Here is a 23,148-nt window from a genome sequence, read left to right on the forward strand (position 1 = left end):
TTTTTGAAGTAATAGGAAAATTACACGTTTCTGGAAATTTACAAAACACATTTGAGGCATAATTTGTCATTTAAAACATAAGCACTTCAAAATAAATTACTGTAAATTGTAAGATTATTTTTTGTTTTCCAGAGGATATAACAGTTGTCAAAAGACAGCAGCTTGGAGTGAATATGAGGCTAATAATTAGATTTCAGGTTAAAAAGTAAAGAAATACTCAAGTTTCTTAGAAGCTTAAGCTCAGTTTTCAGGACTACTAATAGAATTTAAAGGCATGAAATACAGAGATGCACTGTAGGATTTGCAAAAGGATATCTAATTTATGTGAGTTTTTTCTGATTTTTTTAATGAGATATCCATTTAGGACATTTTTAGAAGTGTAGTAGTATAGTCTAGCTGGCACAAACTGACTAATTGCTCTTTTAAGTTTCACTCCAAGTTGCTATTTGACCTGAATATCTTGTGATACACGAAACCAAGGGCCAACTTCATCAGATTAAAAATCTACTTGAATTTGTGGTCTTCTATATTCTGGATTAACATGTAAATCACTTCTGGCAACTGGCTGGATGATGTTTTTTTCACAAGTAGTTTTTCTGCTGAAGAGCAAAGGTTCTGTTTCATTCCCACTGCAGAAGTTCTAGTTCCTCTCCATCTTGCTGGACCCTCCATTATTGAGATACAATGGCAATGACCTAAAAAGCTTTGCAGACAAACAATCAAATAAAAGTCATAATTACATTGTGCTGGAAACCCATGGCCTCCCCATTGTTGGGAACTTCAGAAATATTAGAAACAATCCTTTTTGCTTGCTTCAGCTGGACTTTTTCAAGAAAAGCACTAAATAAAAATATTGTATGACAACTTTGCTGTGAAACTGAATTTTAAAATACTGGTATTATTAATTGAATACTATCCCAGTTGGATTCCCTGAATTTTGAAGGTAATAAAAGGAAAAAAAAATAAGAAAGGGCAATACTTTTTGATGTGGTTAACTTTACTTAAATACACAGGGAAAAATATCAAACAGCTTTCTGGCTGCTTGAGCTATACCAGCTTCTTCAAGAATGTATATTTGGTCAGTCCATAAATCTGCAGTATACTTAACATATAGAAGCACATAGTCAATTGTAATGCTAATATCTATTAATGAATATACACTGTATTGATTGTTTTGTTTTGGTTTACGTTTAAAGTGCTCACTCTTTTTTCTTTTACTTGAAACCATATTCACTTACTTGTCGAGGGAAGATACATGAAGATATATTCCCTTACTTGATGACAATGCATTTCTGATAACAGGGATGGTTAGGAATTCTATAGTGATGATTTTTTTTTCCAATACAGCTAATATAATAGAGCAAGATGTGTGAATGTACTTAAGAAACACATACAGTTTAAATACACAGAGACAACAAAATGCAGTATAAGTCCTTCCATAACACTGTCTAAATAACATTAGTGGAGAAATAATGGAAAACATTTGTATACTAAAAAGTAAACTTTTTTGCCTTGCATAGAGTTTTCTAAGCTCTTCCAAAAAATAATGATGCTCTTAAAAGAATTCAGGATGACATTAAGGGTGTGGAGGAAGAAGGGGGATCATCAGAATTGCCTAGTGCCAATTCAGTTTCCATTAATGACAGAAGTGGTGCAACGTGCTGACAGTTTAGAGGCTGACTTTTGAGCTATCTTTGCAGTGGTTGGACAAGTGGATTGCTTTTAAAAATGAAAATCAAGAGATGACTGCCTACTAGCCTGAGATTTGGATTGGTAACATGAGACTGATTCTTGCAGTGCCCCAATGAGTGTATCTGCCCATTCTCAGGATGGGTCATTGTCCTGTTTCATCTGTGAGACTGTATGCTCGGTTTAAATCGTTTAGTGTAAACCTTCTTGCCAACTTTTTCTGGATGGTTTCACTTTGACTGTGAAGCCAACAATTCCACCACACTTTTGCTATCTACTCCTTCAAAGCCAACTTCTTTAGCAAAAGAGACAATGTGTCTCTGGAGAGCAAGGATAACATAAAATCCAACAGAACGCAGAATAAACTCTGGCAACTGTTTTTGCCATAGACCACTAATACACTGAATTGTGACCTTTCCCCAAGCAATGCTAGGGTTATCTATGCCATCCATGGTATTAAACTATCTCCAGAAGTCATTCAGGCAGGGCTTTTCCTTACCTGTAGTCTCCTGGATAAGCTTGGAGAAGATCTGTTTTAGACAGTGGTGATTAGTTCCTGGTTTATTGGTTGGAGTAATGGGGTCTTACCAGTGGCAGAACATGACTATTCCATTGGGTCATGGGGTCTCCTAATTAAGCTTGTGGCAGGTGGCATTGTCCTAAACAAGGAGAATTTTGAAATTCATGACCTGTTTCTCACAGTGTTCCCTGAAGTCTGACACGATGTAGGCCCGTTGAGCGTTTGTGTAGTAACCTGGGCCTTTCAGTTGTTTCTATGACTGGTAGAGACAACTTCCAAAAGCCTCTTGTGGCCCTGGGATTCTCACTGCAATGAATAATCAAAGGCTTTAGCATGCAGTCTTCTGCACTGCTGCCCAACAGAAGGGTCAAACTATTTTTTAGCAGGCAGTTTCCTCTTCATTACATCCAATATGGACTGCACACTCACCACCTTCAATGCAACAAGTTATGTCTAATTCAGCCTTTAAAGCAACACTTCTGCATAGCTGCAGGCTTACTAGTATCACTCAAAGATTGCCTCGAACTCATGATGGTTATTATACGCAAAGATAGTTCATGATTAAAAACACAAATTGCAGTGATGCTGGAAGCCAGATCTCATTGGCATTAATGCAGAACAGACAAGACGGATGCTGCTGTAGAGCTACAACTGAGATGCTCGACACATTTCTCCTAGTGCGATACATAACATATACACACACATGGGTATTCCTGCATCATCTGCACCTTAATGAAGGTCTACAGGCCAACTGCAACTCAGCTGGCTGGAAAATGGGTGGTAGAAGATTGCAGGATGGAAAACAGGTAATAAAAGCGCTTAGCAAAACATGATGTTAAACAATCAATGATGCAACTCCAAAACAAATGACAGAAAGTGACAGATAGCAGTGTGGTACTGAAGTTACAAGTCACCAGTTTTAAGGAATGACTAAGTAGAGTAGGAGTGAAGGGTGGAGTCTGGTAGAGCAGTACAAATTCATGAGTGACACAGAGAAAGTGAATAAGGAATGATATGTTTGCTATCTCTTCTACTACAATGAGTGGGCATCAAATAAAGATAGCAAATAGCAGGATCAAAACAAAAGCAGATCGTTCTTTGAACCACACACATTTCAGCTGTGAAATCCCTTGCACAGGATGCTGTAGTTGCTTGAAGCATACATGGGTCCAAACAACAACCAGACAAGATAATGCAAGAAAATCCATGGAAGGTTCTTCATTACAAAGAGCACACATCTGGCTCAGGAAGTCCCTCAGCAGATATCCACTGCTGGTGACTGTCAGAAATGGGAAAGTGGGTTGGATTGTCTGATCCTGTACAGCTGCTCTGAGTGCAGGTCCACGTTCTTCCCACTGGCAGTGATTATCTTCAGGGGTTCTTGGTTTGCATCGGACGAGCGACTTGAGAGCCATCCTGTGCTGCTATACTTACACTGAGTCGAGGATCACGATTCAAATCATGACATGGAAGCACTGCTACAGAGCTCATCTCGCTTCAGTTACTGGTGTAGGATGGGAAAGATGTGTAGGTTTTTATGGTTACAACTAAATTACTTAAGTTTTAACTTTTAGATAACTGTTGGTGGAAAAAGAGCATAATGAGCACACTGCTATAAATGAAAGGCAAGGCTTCACACCCCTGTTTCCTCCTGCTGTCACTGTAACTCCAACCCAGCCTGAACTCAGCATCAGAGAAGCTGTGCTATACTTATGTAACCATGGCTGGCTCCTTCTGGGTTTGTTGAAACAGAGGTTTTCTTTTTTAGAAAACATTATTTCTTCCAGAACTATAGTAGATTTTCGGATTGATCGAATACGAAATAAGCTGGCTTTAATAAAACATTGCGTGTCCTTGTACCTTCAAATAGGAAGGCTCAGTGAGAGTTCACCTGCTCCAGAAAGCACTACCTTCCCCTCCTAAACAACCAGACTTGCTGCCAAACATCTGTGCGGCGCAGCGCTGCCTGGAGTCCAGGCTGAGCCCAGGAGCAAGGCAAACACCCTCCTCGTCATTCCCTGGGCGCGCTGGGGACACGCCAAAGCACCTGTGCACCCGTTTGCTTTGCTCGGGCATCAGACAAACCGAGCGCGGGGAGGGCAGGAAAATGCAGCGGCAGACCTCACCGCCGGCGCACGGCAGGGCTGGAGGGAGAGCTGGCGGGCGAGCAGGTGAGGGCTCTCGCCCAGACGGCGGGGAAGCCTCCGCCGGCGGACGGCGGGCGGGGAGCGCTGCAGCCGCTCCGCCCGCAGAACCGGCGGGGCCGGAGCCTCCCCCGCGGCCGCAGCAGGGCACGGAGGGGGATGTAGTCCGCGGGCGGCTGCGCGGGGCGGCGCGGAGCTGCCTACACTTCCCAAGGTGCCCGCCGCGCCGCGCCGCGGCTGTGGGTGCGCGGCACCTGCCGGGGGGGGCGGGGGGGCGGCGCCTGCCCCGCTGCGCGGCCGCGGCGGCGGGCGGGGATGGTGCCGGTGGCGGTGCCGCCCGCGGGGGCGCGGTGACGGGCGGCGGCGGGAGCGGCGGGGAGCGGCGGCAGGCGCGGCTCCTCCTGCGCGCCATGAGCACCGGCACAGGTAGGCGGGCGCGGGGCGCAGCCCAGGAGCCCCCTCGGTGTTTGGGAAGGGGACGTGGCCGCTGCCCCGCTGTGGGGTCTGTCACGTCACGTTGCGGCGCGGCTGCTCTGCGGGGTGCGGGCAGGGGGAGCCGGCTAAAAATTGGTAACCTAAAAAAAACCCAACCAAAGAGAAAATACGCGCCTGTGTATGTATCTCGGGGCGGGGGGGGGGGAAGAAGAGCTGTACTGCCGCAGCCGCGGACGCTGCCGGGCGGGAGGAGCTGCGGCTGCCGCCGCCGTGCCGGGGCGGCCGGACCCTGCGCGGCATCGCCCCGGGCGCCGCCCGCGCCCCGGCGGGAGCCCTGCGGGACGGGCCGGGCCGGCCGCGGCGGGAGGAGCCCCGGGTCCGTGTACCGCCGCGGCCGGTAGCCCAGGGCACGGCTCGGCGGGGAGGAGGGTGTCTCGCTGCTGCCTCTCTCCCCGCCCGGTGTCCCGGGGGGTGGGAGCACGCGGCTCCGCAGACGGGGATATTTGGGTTAAAATCCCGGCCTTTTCTGCTGGCCGAGATACCGTGGTGACTGATGGAGAAGGTGAAAATCACGGAGGGTTCATGGAGCCCTCGCTAGCTAGCGGTCCTACCCGGAGGGATCCAGTTGCCCAGGGCAATACAAAAGTAATTTATCCTGTGATACATGAAAAATTTGAGAACTGACTTGGAATTGTGTTTTCCAGCGATTCAGCATTCATCTGCGTTGTGTGGCAGCGGGGGGTGGTTGCTCAAGAGCACAGCTGATCGCGAAATATTACAGTCTTTAACGCAAATACAGGGTTGGGCATAGGGGGAAGGTGGAGGCTTTGAGAGTTGACTGTGTATTTTGTCTCTGAGGGTAACTGTAGCTGCTAAATATACCCTCTGCCACAACAACAGGGAGACATTGAATAGCTACAATTACGTGGTGACTCTGTATGTCAACATGCTTAATCATATCACATCCTCATAGCGAGCCAAATGAGAGCCTAGGGCAAACAAAGAGGAAAACGAGCTCCTTGTAAGAACAGTGTGAGACCTGGGGTCAGACACCTGCCAGAGACTTCAGCTAAAAACCTAGTTTGGCATTTCCTTATGTCTGTTGAAGGTGTAAATATTTCCATGTGTGCCAATCATCCACGTTCCCACGTGGGCTGTGGATGAAACATTCACTGCCAGCATGCCAGTCCTCTCCAGAGAAGTGCCCAGGCCAGGGCAGGTGTCTGGGGGTGCAGGTGAGAGCAGAGTTTCAGGGTGAATCGAATAGTGTGCTGGAAATCCTGTCTGTTGTCCATCTCTAAGGGGAATGGAGATGGTTAATGCAGCTGGCGACATCTGCACTGGAGATGATTAAACTCCAGCACAGAATCCTATCTTTGGCTACTCGTCTGTAATTTCTAACTGAAGAACATGAAATACTGTGAAACATTTAAATTCTGTAGCAGTAGAACGGATGTTGGCAGAGGGTGTGTTAAAGTCCAAAGTTGTATCTTTATAATATTTAAAATGCCTGTAAATAGATTGTAAAGTTATAAACCCAATAGAAAAGTTAGTGGATAACAGTCTAGTGCAGGGGAGACTTGACACAATTCTATCTCAGTAATTGCACCAAACATGGTGTAAATGAAATAGCAAAAATGAACCATGCCAAGATAAAAATAACATCCTGGGAAAAAAGAGAGTGGAAAAAACCCCTGAGAGTTCTTAGCTCTCATTTGAAAGTATAACTGGCAGTTTTAGGAATATTGGTTTTAAGTGTAGGTTTAGCTTTGATGTTTCCAAATTTTGATTTTGCATGTCTGTGTGGACTATGTAAACAATTTACAACCAATTTTCATGATAAATTAAATGTGAGGAGCCCACATCTACTCTGCAAAATCAATGGAAATTTTCCATTAACGTCAATGGGGCAAGTATTGTACAGCAAATTTAATGCCACAATTTGACTAAAATCCCTGTTTCCAAAAGCTTTCCACCAAAATTACTATGGAAAGGCTTTAATTCGGAGTTTTGTGTTTACTGTACAGAAGGATGTTTCTGGTTCTGCAAAGAAAATAAGGGTGCAATGAGGTATTAAAATCAGCCCCACAGAAGGTACGAGGAATTTCTGCACTGTTTTCATAATCCAGGAGAAATCTCCGCTCTTCCTGTTACTCTTGAGATGGAGTAAGCTGTTGTGGATCTGTGCTTGTCACTCCAGAAACCTTTGCTCAGTCAGTCCCCCCTCTTGTGCCGATGCAACACATCATTAGCTATCTCTATCAAGAGGGTTTTAGGCAACCCTGCGACCCTGCCTTGCCATTTTAACCCTAAGATTTGGCTTTAGATATACAAATGCTTATGTTTGGTAAACATGATTTAGTTTGTAATACATAGATACAGGTAATAAAATTTGAAGTGGCTCAGTAGTACATGCTTTGAACCATCATTCTGTATTAATGGATTGCAGACTCATGCTGTAATTTAAAATCTAGAAAGCATATGATCATGTGGCATAGTAAAACACAGCTCAAATGTGTTATTACATACGTTGTAATTAGATTTTTCCACACATGATTTTCCTCAGCTGCCTTCCATATTCCAATCCATTGATCTTGGCTGAAACTTTCTGAGAAAGAACCCATTCACTGCTTTTTTATACCTAGGAGATTTGTATAACATGGCTGTACTTTTAGGATTCTATATGTACTTTTTAAGAGTTTATGATATGGTTATGACTCTGATATTTCAGTTCTTTGCCATCTTGAAATCATAGCAAGAAGAACAGAGTATGTTACAAATTTGAAATTGAGAAAACTAGGTTCTCATCAATTCCCAGAAATAGGATATCATGGTGTCTATTATTTAAGTGCAAAAAAAGAGGAATCGCAGAGCTAATTACGTACTAGGTGAATTATCTTAGATTAGATTAAATTAAATGTCATGACACAAATTCACACAGCTATTTAGTCTTTAAACTATTATATTAGAGGAAAAATTTGATTGTCTGGATCAGAGAACAGCTAATGGGAGTGTCGCAGCCCAAATGAAGCAGGAACATAGTGATTCTGGTTACAGAAGAGGTTACACAGGTTGGTCACACAGGGTGCTGCTCTGCTTGGGAGATGCTTAATTCCTTTTCAAAGTTCACATGCAAATACGCTGACAGGAATCTTCTCTGGAGACAATAGTATGACTGTTTCAGTGTGTAGTATATTTTATAGTTAGATACAGTGTTTTGCTTTCAGCCCTTCATTTTGAGCACTAGTAGAAGAGAGTGTTGAATTACTAGATAGGAGCAGTAAGAGGTTGACTTGCTTTGGAGTTCTCCAAGAAATGAACGTGTACAGATTATAGCATGCAGTCCTCCAAATTTTGTAATTAAACAGAACTAGAACTACTTCATTTCACTGCCATTTTAGCCATGTTTCCCGGGGGGGGGTGCGGGGAAGGCAATGACATGTATTTCCTAATGGTATTTTCTTCCTCTGAAGTTGAATTGCATAGACTGTATATAATTTCTTAGACTGTAAAAAACAGGAAGCCATATCTTAGGATTCTTTAAGGTTTTTGGTTGAAGATTCTGAAAAGGATCTCAGCTCAGTGTATGACATCTGTTAAATGGCATCCTGTTCTTGGATTGTAAGAATGTACAGCACAGTTACGAGAGGATGAAATAGGTCAGAAGAGATTATCAGGTGATGGTACATCAGCTGGTAGCTTCTGACTGCAGGACATCCTGTCTGCCACAGGCCTTCATGTGCTGCCCCACGCTGCAGGAGATCTCTGGGAAGTGGCTAGTTCTGCTTTAAAAAACCCAGACATTTGGCTTTGTGAGCAAGATCTATTTCTTGCCAAGTTGCCTGTTTGCAGTGCAGCATCTGTACGGTAATGAGCATCCTCCGTGGCTGGTATCTGTACACACCTGACTGTCATTTCAGTGCAATGTTAAAGTCAGTATACTTTCAGTTTTGCTTCTCAGGACATTAATGGCTTATGTATTTAATGCCCAATAATCAACTTTGTCATAAAAACCTCATAAAAAAAAAAAGAAATGTAAAGAAAACTGAAAAATTAATCAAAGCATGGCTACTGAGGTAACCTTTTCCCTCTTACCCTCTTCTATGCAATGGGCTGGCCTACATTCAAGGAGAAGTGAGGAAACTGATTTTAATTCTACCTAATTTTATAAATCATTCCCCCTCTACACTACAGAAACTCGGGCTTTTAGCAATGGAAACACATAGCTCTTGACTGTTGTTAACTTTAAGCTCATCACTGCATTTTCCAGTCCTCCTAGGGGATTGCTGGTGCCATTAACTCACCTTCAGACCTTGGGTTCCCAAACAAAGCATCCACCACTTTCAGTAATGAATTAAACACATTTGTGTGGAAATGGGCTGCGCTGCTTGGGGCTTTTCGAAGCAGAGCTCTGTAAGCGCCGGGATGAGAGGGGACACAGCCAGCAGAGCTGTGCCTCTGCACAAAGCCCAGCATCAGATGCAGGGCAGCGGATGGGCCTTTGAGATTCTTGGACAATTTGCTGGCTTGCTGTCTGCATCCATAAATATAACCTTAAGGCAAATATTTCTGAATTTAGATTATTCCCCATGTCAAGATCCATTAGCAGTGTGTCAAGGTCCTTAACTGTTACTGTCTGAAATGTTGGAATGTTTTTTTCACAGCTTATTAGTTGATGGTCGTGCTCTGAAATCTAGATGGAGTATTGTTTTGCACGAAGCACGGTTACTTATTTTTCCATTTCAGAAAAGCTATGTGACAGGAATATAAACACCATTCAGTGAATATTTCTGTCCGCTTTAGGAGCCGTTCTTCTCCCTTTCTCTGTAAAAGCAAATCATTCTTCTACTGGCATTAATCAAATTGGTCAATAACTCTATTTTGGAGATTCTCTTGATCCTATAGGACAAGTTGTTTGATTTGTAGTTGAAGGAAAACAAAGTCTAAATGCAATTGGCCATGAAAAATAAACATTCCTGAATTGTGAGGTATCACTAGTGATATTTTAAAGACTTAAGTAATACTGTAATTGTAAAAGAGTAACAGACTGCAGTTGCTTCTCCTGGTGGATATGAGGAACAAGTGTGGTATCTCGGTTGTTACTGCATAGTAGGTGCTCACAAATAACAGCATCCAGTTTCTTCGAAGTTTTCGAGTACCTCTCGTTTCTAGAATGGGGAACTCTCTGATACTTCAGAAGAGGATGAAATGTGATGGTCCCACATTCTTCCTCTTCTCGCCAAATTAATTTGAGCTTCAGGGAAAAAAAAAATTAGAATTCATCAGCTGTACTGGTTTATGGAGTGAAATAACTGTGTATAGTATAAACGTGAAGCACTAAGCATACAGTAGTTGTGTTCCTTCAAGTCTGTTTCAGAGGATGACAAAGTAAAATTGAATCCCTGTGACATTGTTCATATGTTGAAATCCTTGGTGAAGTAGAAGGAGTTAAAGTTTGATACATATTATATGAAGAAGAAGCCACAGAACCTGTCATACAAGAACTTTTGCCACTTTAGAAAATAGGTCATATACCTCCCGCCCTTCACGGGTATGTGACTTGAGGATTCATGGATAGAAGGGCATTTCAGAAGTAATACATAAAGCAGTTTACTAGTTGTTGTCTGAATATATACTGTCATCTTCTCTGCTGAGCAGCGCTAAGTGGGAGTAAATGAATAGGCAGCCTTATGCAGTGATTAATTTGGAGAGTTCTTGATCACAGACCACTTCGGTTTTTGCTTGACTTATTTTTACCTCTGTCAAGAGAGTTTATTGAAGTACATTTTTAAATCCCAGATTGCTGCAAATATTGCTGTTTAAAAGGATGTGAATGCTCTAGAAGTCATGAAAAATATTTTTACAGTTTCATCTTTATTTTCATCTCAGTTACTTTCATTTGCTTTGCTCTGTTTACAAATTCTTTACCTCTCTTTTCCTGTTGATGTTCTCAGTATTGCAAACTTAGCTGGGATCTGCAAGTCAAACAGGAAATTCTGTTCTTTACCTTGTAACAGACTGCTGAGGATTTTTGATAGAGTTCAGCTAAGTTGGGCTTTACAGAGTCTTGTAGGGTTTGCCTTGCTTTGGTGTTTGGTTTGCAATGCCAGCAGCACTGAAGCAATCACTGGGTTACACTTTTAGATGCAACACAGACACAGAGGATCTGATCTTTAAGGTTGCATATATAATTGTGTAGGGCACAGAGACCAAAGGAAACCATAGATATGGACCATATTGCCACTATTACCCTTGATGACGGGAAGACAGGAATGGAAAAGGGTTTGCAGCCAAATCCCGCAACTGGGATACGAGGCAGTCGGGAACAGCTGGGGCTGCGTATGTCTGCGCCGCGAGTTGTAGCGAGTGTCTGGCAGCAACTCGAACACCTCACCCCTGTGACTTGCACATATGCTCTCCGTTCTGCTATCTGTTAACCTGGCTGTAAGTCAGGCTCAAAGAGTGCCAGTTGTAGGGTTTCTGCTTGTGTTCTGAGCCTCGCTGTTCTTAGCGGCTTCTGCCCTGCTCAGACTAAATTAAACCCCATGTTCTGCCATTGGCTTTGGAGCAGTGACAGAAGTGTGCCTGAGCCCAGACAGTAGGTAAATACTGGTGATAAGAGGGCAGCACTGGTTTGCATGCTGTCTTGAAGCTCTCCATGACTAATAGTGTAGACTTAGGTACAGTGTTCCCACCCAATTAGTCAACAAAGTCCAGCCCCAAATCCTACCGGGGTTCGTGCAGCGAGAGGAGTTGCTGTGTGCATCCCTCGAGTGTGTGGCCTGCAAGGGGAGGTGGAGAGGTCTGGTTTTGTTCCACCTGGAGAAGAGAAGGCCAAGGAGAATTGAATTGCGGTCTTCAACCTCTTAATGGGTGGGTACAGGGAAGGTGGATCCAAGCTCCTCTCACAGGTGCGTGGAAAAAGGGCAAGAGGCAGCAGTCAGGAGGTGTAGCAAGGGAAATTCTCACTGGTTGTAAGGAAAAAAAAAAAAAGCACAATGCGAGTGCCTGAACCCTGGAGGGATGATGCCTGGAGAGGCTGTGAAATCTCCAGCCTCAGAGATTTTCAAAATTTGTTTGGCAAATGCCTGAGCAACCTGACCTAACTTTGAAGATTGACCTGCTGTGAGCTGGACCTCTGGACATCTGGTCCAAATTTTTTTGTGGGTATCTGAAGCCAAACTTAAGCATGACTGCAGAGCTCCCGTTGAGCTGCCACAGAGATCTACAGGTAGATGAATCTTGCATGTTTTGTGTGGCCATTTACCAGCCAGTCTTCCTGGCTATGCTTTGATGGCTCATTCCTGCCTTGGAAAATTGGAGAAAAACTAGTGTCAGCTTCATGTGTGAACGTTTGTAAGCTCTATTGCACCAGGCCCTGTGGAGAAACAGGGTTTATGTACCACAAATCTGTTGAACAGTTGCCGAAAGATGCAGACCTCCCCTGGGGGTTATGTATGTATGTATGTGCAGCTGCAGAGCTCCCCCTCAACTGGGACAGAGAGTTTAGTGTGAACATCCGACTTCTCCATCAGTGCTGGGACTTTGAGGAGTGCTAAGCATCCGTCGCCCATGGGTGAAATCACTGTGAACTGCAGAGTGTTCTGTCACTCTGAAACCAGGGCATTTATTTACGTGCCTTAGTACGGAATTAGATGTAAAAATTTTAACTTTTTTATTCTAATAGCTATGGCTTTTTATGGTACATGACTAAGATAACAAGCATCTCAAAGACTGTCTTAATTGTTGGCTGTGAGAAGAATCAAAGCTTTTCTAGCATCTTCTTTAAGGCTTCTGTCCTTATGAACCATAAAACCTTTAGTAATAAGCATTTATGTTTCGGCTTGCTGTATGCCACATCTATTGTCATTATTTAAGATCATAACGCTGTCTGTAGCAGCTCAGATTAAATGTCTGTGTGGTCCAGTAGCCTGTGTCCAGCTGTGCCCATCATCCTGACCTGGGAACTAATGACCACAAGTGGCTAATTGTGTCCATTTTGGTCTTGAATGTTTTTCAAGATGGTACTGATGCATCACCTCAAATGCCAAATTTTAGCTCATTTTTAGTAGCGTGACCTAGATTTCATTGCAAAAAGCCAGCCTAACAATAAAGTTCTGCTTATATATTAATAGAGCTTAAAATCGTAATAGAGCTACCCAGTTATGCTGCTGTATCTTTGACTGTTGTGCTGGGTTTGTGTGAGTGGCAGGGTTTTGGTAGCAGGGGAGGGGGCTACAGTGGCGGCCCCTGTGAGAAGCTTCTTGAAGCTCCCCTGGCTCCAAGTCGGACCCGCCTCTGGCTAAGGCCAGGCCAATTAGTGATGGTGGCCATGCCTCTGCGATGATCTATTTAAGAAGGGGAACCTGAGAGGATTGGGACTTGTGAGGAGGAGTTGCGAGGAGGACATCTATGCAAACACTGAGGTCAGTGGGAGAAAGGAGGAGGAGGGGGGGAGGTACGCTGGAGCAGAGACCCCCGTGCAGCCCGTGGTGAGAGGGCAGGCTGTGCCCCTGCAGCCCATGGAGGCCACCGGTGGAGCAGATGCCCCCCTGCAGCCTGTGGAGGACCCCAGGCCGCAGCAGGTGGCTGCACCCAAAGAAGGCCGGGACTCTGTGAGAAGCCCGTGCTGTTGTGGTTTGGTGCTGGGAGAATCGCAGCATGCGGGAGGGACCCACACCGGAGCAGCATGGGAGCAGCTGCATCCCATGGGAAGGACTCACACCGAGGAAAGTTTGTGGAGGACTGTCTCCCATGAGAGGGGAATCACGCTGGAGCAGGAGAAAAATGTGAGGATTTCCACCCCACCCACCCACGCACCCCCCTGAGGAAGAAGGAGCAGCAGGACTGTCCTCACTCCCCATCCCCTGCCCCCCTGTACTGCTGGGCAGAGGAGGAGGTAGAGATATCGGGAGCAAAGCTGAGCCTAGGAAGAAGGGAGGGATGGAGGAAAGGTGTTCTTAAGATATGGTAATGCTTCTCACTGTTCTACTCTGTTAAGTGTTGTTGTTGTTAGTGTCTGAATTAATTTTATGTTGTTTTTTTCTTCCCCTAATGAGTCTGTCTTTTGCCCATGATCATTATGGATTAGTCATTCCTCTCTGTCCTTATCTCAATTCCAGAGCCTTTTGCTTTATTTTCTCCTTCCCAGTCCTGAGTGGGGAAAGGGGGAGTGAGTGGCTGCGTGGTACTCAGTTGCCCTCTGAGCTCAAACTGTGGCAATTGTGTCTATATTATTAATTGGATTTGACCTAAGACTGAAACCTAGGTTGTGCTGAGGACCCTTACCTCCTGTTACTTCTAAACTTTGGGGTTAAACAATCTTTCTGGACTGAAGTGATATGCTACAGTTTCAGGAAAACTACTGAAACGATAGGCACCCATTTCACGTTTCTTTCCATAGATTTATAATTTTAATTTGCGATATGCCTGAGTTTTTTACCAAGGTCAAGGCTGATTTTCCGTGGGAACAACATGGTCTGTGTCCTGTAAAGAATATGAGACTGACATTAGGGTAATGCTGCCAGCTCTGAAGAAATGCTCGACTGGGCTTTCTGCATCTTGTCTCTGAAGCACATAAGGTCTACATAGATCTAGAAGCATGCCATAGTTATGCCTATTTTAGAAAGCAGCAAACAGCACGAGCTGCAAATTTAAGTTGGCAGAAGAAGCCTGACTGTTAATCTAAAGCTGTCAGAAACTGCCGTAACGTTGGTTGGATACTTGCTTGATTTACCCGTCCTGTTATGAATTAGAAAAAGGAAACTTCTTAGAGCCTTTCTAAATACAAGGGTACTTAATATTTTTGGAAATAGATAGGAATGCTATATATTGGAGGCAGTCCCAGCTTCAATTCTGGTAATTTTGGTCTCATACATGTGTTTCCTAAGGTCAGTAATTATGTATTTAATAGCGATGGATGCTTTCAGTATAGCTGCCTGCACTGTGGCCATCAAAAAGCTCACCCATATTAGTTCTGAAATTAATTTTTAGTTATCTGTTTAAACTATTTTTATGACATTGTCTAGGTTATAGGTCAAATTCAGTTGCTAAACCATCCAATCTTCTACTATGCTATATAACTGGTTGTTTTCACTCACATATCCCAATACTAAGTTGTCTGCAAAGTCAGAGCTGTCTTCCCTCAAGATAATAAAAAATAATGAACCTATTGCTTCTCCTGGTGGTTCATTTCTGTACTAATCACTCTGCTTGCTTAGAAAATGCTGTACTGGTTTATATTTTTTTTAATAAAAAAATAATTTTCTGTTTTCTCTAATTGAACCTATTTTCCATAAATGAATCTGTGAATGTATTTTAAGGAGTCGTGCATCCAGTGTCGCTTACAGAGACTTTAGCAGTGAGTAAAGAGCAAACCTTGGCCTGTTAAAACAAGCTTCCTACTCTTAGTCTGCCCTGTGGCTCCGTGCTGTGGATCTGGGAGGCAGGTGATGACTATTGTGCTAGAAGGCAAAGGACTGAAGTTTAACAGGTAGCCCCTATGAATTTTCTAGGGAGATTATGGTAATTATGCTATGGAAAAAAAATTATAATATGGGAAGTATTTCCACTGCATTGATATTACGGTACTACAAGGAATTAACAGTTACCAAAGAACCTATATTAGTCACAGTCTATTTGGCATTTCAACTTGATAGCTATGTATAGCACTTGAGCAGTAGGGAGGAAGGACTTTGGATGGACAATAAGAGCTATCCAGGAGAGCTGTTGTACTGACCCGTAAACAAGTCACCCTACGTGTTTCACTCCTTGCTGTCTCTAGGCTGCCGTCTCTTCTGCTGCTTCTGAGATGACCATTGCATCTTGCTGTCAGAGTTAAAGTCTCTTTTTATCAATTTATTTAGACTTTTTGTTGTATGCTTCTGTGTAAGCATCTTAAAATGTTATGCCTTAAATTATTAATGCAATAAAAATCAGAAAACTTTTAAATACAAATAATGTAATTAATAAGGTAATCACTGTTATATTAATATTCCCTATATTGCGTCTGACTGCAGTTTATGTTGTTTGTAAACTTTTGGGAGGAGGTGCTGTCTCTGGCTTTGTGTACTGTATAAACAAACATATTATTTTTGGTCCCAAGCTGGAAGATAACATCATCTCTTTGGGAAAGCTCTGCCATAATTTGCAGGAACTCCTCACTTTTTTGGTAGTGTGTATCACTCTTTACATTTATGTTCTTTGATGTCAGGGTTTCTTTTTAGTAGAATTCAATGACTATATTGTTGGTGCTGTGTATTTTTGTAAATATATTTAGCTTTTTAATAATATTTTTGGTTAATTGACTGCAGAGCTCTCACAAGAGAAGGGAATTTGTTTGTACACACAGGAGAATTGAGAAGACATTTGTGACTTGTTTGGTAGGATTTGTCAAGAGGAAGAGAATCTGAAATACCGAAGTCTGAATTAAATGTTGCATCCATTAGGTCACTCTGACTTCATGTGCATAAGGCTTAACGCGGTTTGAGTTATTTTTGGCACTGGCATGAGTGGTTGACATTTGTCTACAGAAGTAGGAAAGGAAAATGAAAGCTTAATTTGTTTGCCATCTTCCACTAAGTTTTGAAAATAATATCTGGTCCTTAGCTTCTATAGTGGCTCAAGGAGGCAGGGAAGAGTTGGGATTGTAAAAACCAACTGCAATAAAGCCAGTTTCCTGCTGTTAACTCCATGCCCCAGGCAGCCTAAATATTTCCCTCCCCCCCCCCCCCCCCCCCCCCCCCAGTTTTTTGTTTCTGTCTGGATCATATCCATGAGGAAATTTCACTTGAAAAAGAAATCAAGATTGCAGCTGGTGTCACCCATCAGATAAGACTGCACACGTACAATACTTTAAAAAGAAATCCCACAAGAACCTAATCCAGAAAATGTTCTTTTAGTTTTACATGGTAGGAAAAGTCTGCACGTACTGGCACCCGAGCTGCAAGTGTGCAGCCCCACCAAGGAATCTGTGCAGCCCACAGTGATGACTCTCCCAGCAGACCCTTGCCAGCAGCTGCCACTGTCACTTGCCAGTTGTTTAAAGCTCTCTAAAGGTGACGTAACGCAGCAAAGAGATAAGATGCAGCTCTTTCCTCTAGAGGCAGGCTTAAGTTAATAGTTCCCCAAAGGCCAGTGTTACAGATACATACAGAAAAGTGGAAAAGCCCCAGCTTTTCTCTCTGCTCGCCCATCTCCTTTTCCTAGCCCAGTAAGGAAGCTGGGGATGGAGGCAGCTTTCCAATTTTTCAATTTTTGCAGCTTTCATCAGTCATAAGCACATAAATACAGTAGGTAATTTGGAAAAATATCTGTGATCCATTCCAGATCAGACTGATAACAGGTGTCAGTGACCCGAAAGCTTAGTTATTGGGGTGAAGATTATTTCAGTCCTGAAGACTTGTACTGAGTCGAGCTTGTTTACTGGGTACATTTGTATAAAGTGGACCTACTCCAAGCCACACATAGCACTTCTGTTCAAAAGACATCGAAACAACCAAGTTCATTTTATGAAAAATCTGACCGAAGTGCATCACACTGATTGTCCCCTAATGCTCTCTGTATGGCAGCATCAAGTGCCTATATTCTTGTGTTTGCCATCACCTTGTGATCATTTCATAGTTCCAGAAGAGTGTAACCACTGGTATAGTAAGACTGTAACCACTGGGGCTGGTACACCTCCCTTATGAGGACAAGCTGAGAGAGTTGGGGGTGTTCAGTCTGGAGAAGAGAAGGCTCTGGGGGGACCTTATAGCAGCCTTCCAGTACTTAAAGGGGCTACAGGAAAGGTGGGGAGGGACTATTGATCAGGGAGTGTAGTGATAGGATGAGGGGTAACTGTTTCAAACTGAAAGAGGGTAGGTTTAGATTAAATATGAGGAAAAAAATTCTTTACTGTGAGGGTGGTGAGACACTGGAACAGGTTGCGCAGAGAAGCTGTGGCTGCCCCCTCCCTGGCAGTGTTCAAGGCCAGGTTGGACGGGGCTTTGAGCAACCTGGTCTAGTGGAAGGTGTCCCTGCCCATTGCAAGGGGGTTGGCACTAGATGATCTTTAAGGTCCCTTCCAACCCAAACCATTCTATGATTCTATGATAATTTAATACTGGGGGAAAGACCATCTGCATAACAAGAACCATGTAAATGAAACGTGGAGCAGACAGGTCAGACCAGGGGGTGTCCACTGGGGACCAGTGCAGCACCAGCACTGGGTAGTTACGAAGAACTGTGCTGTTGAACAAACTCATTTAAGCTTTTGTGTTGTTTGAAGCCTTTCTCCAGTGGGTTGTGCCTACACTTGTCATGCATATGGGTCATTGCAGTTTTGTTGATGAGGAGTGGTTGTTTGACCTCCATCAAGTTCAATGGGCCTGGTGTAAGGAAAAGTGCTGACAGGTGTTTCTTTGCAGGAAATCCTCAATATCATACAATAATGGGCTTTAACTGGGCTTCAGACCACAGAAGCGTATGTTTTAGAAGCTATATTTTGAAAAGGGTACTCCAAAATTTGTTCAATTTTATAGTTTATTTTAAGAAAGTCGTAAGGGTTATTTTCAGAGCTGTTGACATGAAGCCACAGATGAAAAGCAGCCAGCCCTGAAGCCTACAGCCCCCATAGGGAATGCCTGTCAAAGTGTGTCATGGCAGAGCATCAGGGTAGGGCACTGGCAAATTAAATTTCTCTTACACGTGCCCAGAGAGTCTCAAGAAACCAGAAGTGCTAATGCTAGGGATGCTGGCTTATCAAAGCAGTGCAGCTACATGCAAGAGGATTAATTGTACTAATACACGCTTATAGTTCATCAAGCTAATAAGGCTCTGCAACATCTGATGCAAATCCACAAAAGAGCTAAACTTCATAGGCATTATATTGAGGCTTTATTGATAATATTACTCAGAGACCAATTCCAAATACAGCTTTGGTCAGCTTTCTTGTGCAGACATAGATACTAAAATATTGCTCAAAGTTGAGCCCCCAGAGCCCACTCATCTATGAACTATTGTGCTGCAAATTATTAATGGAATACGTTATTCTGGAAGTTCTCATCTATTTTGTGTAAATTTTAATGCAAATGAATTGTAGATAAAATATGCTAGGGCATTAAATGTTTATTTGAGATAATAGTTCTGTTTATTCAGCTTGGGAAAACTGAAGGTGAAGTTAAGAGTACACTTAAAAAATGTAGATAGGAAGCAAGAAAACAGGTTTTAATTATGATTTAAAATAAAATCAGTAAGCAAATAGGTCTAGAATAAAATTATGAAAGATTACTGTAGGTTGCTACTAAACTATTTGAAGTGTGCCGCATTTGCCACATTAGAATTAAACAAATAGCAGCTTAATGCGTTAAGTCATTTCAGTGACATCTTGCTTATGGGTTGGAAAATTAAGTGTTATGACAAAAGGTACATGGACAGATCCAGCAGCTCAGGATTGGCTCCAAGGGATGGAAGGCTGGAGGACAGTTTTGGGTCCCTTGTTACCAGCCATGTTGGGGAGATGCTTTTGGCCCCTGCCTTGGATTGGTGGGAGATTCTCAGCTACATTTCTCAGGGCATTGTCACTGCCATCCTATTTCCCCCACCACAGCAGCAGAATTGGTGAGTGGAATGAAGGGACCATTTCTGGTGTTTCCGAGAAGAATATCATTTGCTGTGGGAGTATTTTTTTCTCTTTTTCCCTAATATTTTTGCCTGCGATTGGGGCTACACTGGTGAGTGGAAGTGCCCTGCTTACTTTGTCTGCTCTTCCTCGCACCATGGAAAGGTGGCTTCACAACAAAACCCACGTGATTAGCATTCTTGCTCCAAAGCAAGGTATTGTAGTGTAGCTTTAGGACTTTAAATAATCTTATACTATTTTTTTTTAGTTACTGTAATATCATCAGTTTACCAGATAGTATACAAGCAGCAGCAAAAACCTTATGAGTATCTCTGAGATCTATCAATTAGGCCATGTATACTCACAAGAAAATTAAGGGAGAAATTGCAAGCAGTAGCGTCCATATTCATAAATCAGAATACAAGTTGGAGCTTCTTTTTTACCATTTAGATTTTGTTTATGTTGTTCACACAGGAAAGGGATGATGAGACTTTTTAAAATGTTAAAAACCTTTAACCTTTTTCTGCAACTATGACAAATAGAACCAAATTAAAACAATAAAAAAATAGAGAACAGATTGCTGCATAATCACTTATCTCCCAGTGATGGTACTTAATTTAAAACGTCAAGTATTTCAAGGCTGTGATAAAATTGTGAGACTTAACAATGCTTATATTGCAGTCAGAACTCCCAGAGCTTCCATGTCAAACAGTCAGCCAAAATGGAAAATGCAACCAGATTAGAGGTGTTAATCACATCGCCTGTTCTTTAAATTGTAAGGAACCTGTGCGGGGTGTAGAGTCTGGAAACTGGGTACCTGTGCAGTAAGGCCTGAGACCCATCGGATATGTGGTTAGGTGGGATTGGTATTTACTGTCTCAACAAAATCCCTACTTCTAAGGTAAATTACGATGCCAAATGTGTAATTTTGTAAACCAGGTTGGTTTCTTTGTATGTTTGGTGTATGCATAGATCTAAAAAGACAACTTGACTTCTCTGCTTCACTGTGACTTTTTGGTGGTGGGATCACCAAGGTCACTGTATGTCTAATATTTGGTTTGTAGGGTTGTAATGAAATTCCTCCTGAATTCTTGGGGTCAGTCCTTGGGCCAGGCTGCTGCAAATCTGAAGGCAGGAGGTGTAAATGGAAATAGGCACATTCATTGTGATTGATAGCACCATGGGACAAGACATTTATTCTGACATTTATATCTGAAAAAAAAAAAAAAGTCATTCATTTAGCCATCTATACATGAGTGTGCCTAAAATTAGCTTCTACTCTGTTAGAATCCAGTGGTCTACAGCTACATGCTCAAATCAGAAATGTTGATCCCCCAGGACATCCCAAGTTCGTTATGGCAGATCCAGAGAGAAAAGTTTTGCTTTATAATTTATGTAGTATGATATTATCATGGAAGGTGGTATGTAGTATGATACTATGATGTAGTATGATATTATGATGGAAGGTTTTGTAAAGAAACCTGGATGGGCAAAGATGCTGCAAGTTAAAGGTGTTCAGCAGCACTGAACACCAGGTTACTTTTTGATAGATGCTAAATATGAGTTTGGAAGGCTAATTTTAATCACCCTGCTTTAAAGTGTGTGTCCTCACTCACTTGTGATGATGTTCATGTTAGGAATTTTTGACAGGTCTGTTTTGCTGTCGTGCCAGGGTCCTGCCACTGGGATGAAGTGGAGCAGGTCCATGGACAGGCTACCTGGACTGTCAGAGGCTGGGTGTGCAAGGAGGGGCTGTGGGAGCCAGGCTCCTGCACAAGCCTGAGGAAGAAAATCACAGAATCACAGAATCATCTAGGTTGGAAAGGACCTTGAAGATCATCTAGTCCAACCGTTAACCTAGCACTGACAGATCCCAACTACACCATATCCCCAAGCGCCATGTCAACCCACCTCTTGAACACCTCCAGGGATGGGGACTCCACCACTGCCCTGGGCAGCCCATTCCAACGCCTAACAACCCGTTCTGTAAAGAAATGCTTCCTAATATCCAGTCTAAACCTTCCCTGGCGCAACTTGAGGCCATTCCCTCTTGTTCTATCGCTTATTACTTGGTTAAAGAGACTCATCCCCAGCTCTCTGCACCCTCCTTTCAGGTAGTTGTAGAGGGCGATGAGGTCTCCCCTCAGCCTCCTCTTCTCCAGACTAAACAACCCCAGTTCCCTCAGCCGCTCCTCATACGACATGTGCTCCAGACCCTTCACCAGCTTCATTGCCCTTCTCTGGACACGCTCGAGTAATTCAATGTCCTTTTTGTAGTGAGGGGCCCAAAACTGAACACAGGAATCGAGGTGCGGCCTCACCAGTGCCGAGTACAGGGGTAAGATCCCTTCCCTGTCTCTGCTGGCCACACTGTTTCTGATACAAAAAATCACTGTCTTCGTGTTCGTACTGGTGGGCTGTAGAAAAGATGGACCCGGACTCTTCTTGAGGTGTATGGCAAAAGGACGAGTCACCATGACAGCTTGTGACATGGCAAGTTCTGACTAGGTATAAGGGAAAACAACATTCCCAAGAAGGTGGTATAGCACTGGAACAGGTTGCCCAGGGAGGTGGTGGCCTTCCATCCTTGGAGGTTTTCAGATCTGGACAGAACAAGGCCCTCGGCAACCTGATCTAATGGGATCTGTGCTGAGCAGGAGGCTGGACTATATGACCTCCAGAGGTGCCTTCCAACCTAAATTATTCTGTGGTTCTAAATATAGCACGTGGGAGTGCTAAACTTGACTTTGGCGTGATTAAAATTGCATTTAAAGCTGGAGCAGGGCAGCAAGGCAATGCTTCTGGGACTCTCATGCAGCACTTCCAAAAAATATAGACACACCTACATTTTCAATGGAAACTCAGTTATTCTGTAGCATAATGATATACCAACTGAGAGTTATATGAGTGTTTTAAAACCATAGCTATGTCTCAGGGTGTCCATGATGCTTAGATGTACTTTGGAAGAGGTCAGATTTAATTCTCCAGGTCATAAACTGAACAGCTGAATGGATTCAAGGCTTCTATTTCCCATTCTGTGACAGATAATTAAAAGATCTAATCTCTTGTACAGCTGACCTGAGAATAAAGACAATACATTGCTAATATTGTATAGATTTTCTGCATAGTAGAGTACTCAGCTTCTCATTTTTAATTTAATATGTGGCTACTACAACTAGGCCAATTTTAAGATAGTGTCTCGATTTCAAGTTGAATCTTGGGACCGTTATTTTCTTGTGGACTGAATGTAAAATATAGTGAATTCCTAGATAGGAGAGGTAGAATCTCGTTAGTATAAAACTGCCTGTAAAATGATTATAAAAGGTAATGAAGAAAAGGAACTTTTTTAATGATTCCAAGTTTGAAAGAGCAAAATTTATTTTATTACATTTTCTAATTATGTCCATACTTCATCATAGGACTAATAAAAGGATTGATACATACCAGACTCTAGGATTAGCATATAAGCATTAAAGCCTTTGAGCAGGTCTGAGTGTGTTTGAAAGGTTTTTGGATCAGTGCTTTAAGTAAAATAATTAAATCTTACTCTGTGAGTAGAAGAACACACTTTAATGTGATTGTTAGAATTCTACCTTTGTACAGATGTAATCTCACTGTTTGAAAAGGGAACATAGAGAATGAATGAAAAACTCCATCTCAGTAGCTTTCAGATTGGTTATAATAAGATTATTTTCTGTCTTTTCCCAATCTCTGTTAATTATTAACAGTCCAAATGTGGAAGTGGGAAATATGTCAGTCTG

The 23,148-nt window shown here is 42.9% G+C and overlaps 1 protein-coding gene across 6 annotated transcripts in view; it reads left to right on the forward strand.

Annotated features, from left to right (window-relative positions):
- Positions 1 to 4,652: 4,652 nt before the first annotated feature.
- Positions 4,653 to 23,148, forward strand: part of ABLIM2 (actin binding LIM protein family member 2) — a 146,847-nt gene continuing 128,351 nt past the window's right edge. For all 6 annotated transcript variants that reach the window (XM_074822032.1, XM_074822034.1, XM_074822037.1 and 3 more), the window contains exon 1: positions 4,653 to 4,779. In XM_074822032.1, the coding sequence (XP_074678133.1) occupies positions 4,764 to 4,779 (16 nt within the window). In that variant the 5' untranslated portion in view covers positions 4,653 to 4,763. The remainder of the gene's footprint in view (positions 4,780 to 23,148) is intronic.

This window comes from Strix aluco, chromosome 4 (assembly GCF_031877795.1).
Source record: "Strix aluco isolate bStrAlu1 chromosome 4, bStrAlu1.hap1, whole genome shotgun sequence".
In the NCBI taxonomy this organism is placed as follows: domain Eukaryota; kingdom Metazoa; phylum Chordata; class Aves; order Strigiformes; family Strigidae; genus Strix; species Strix aluco.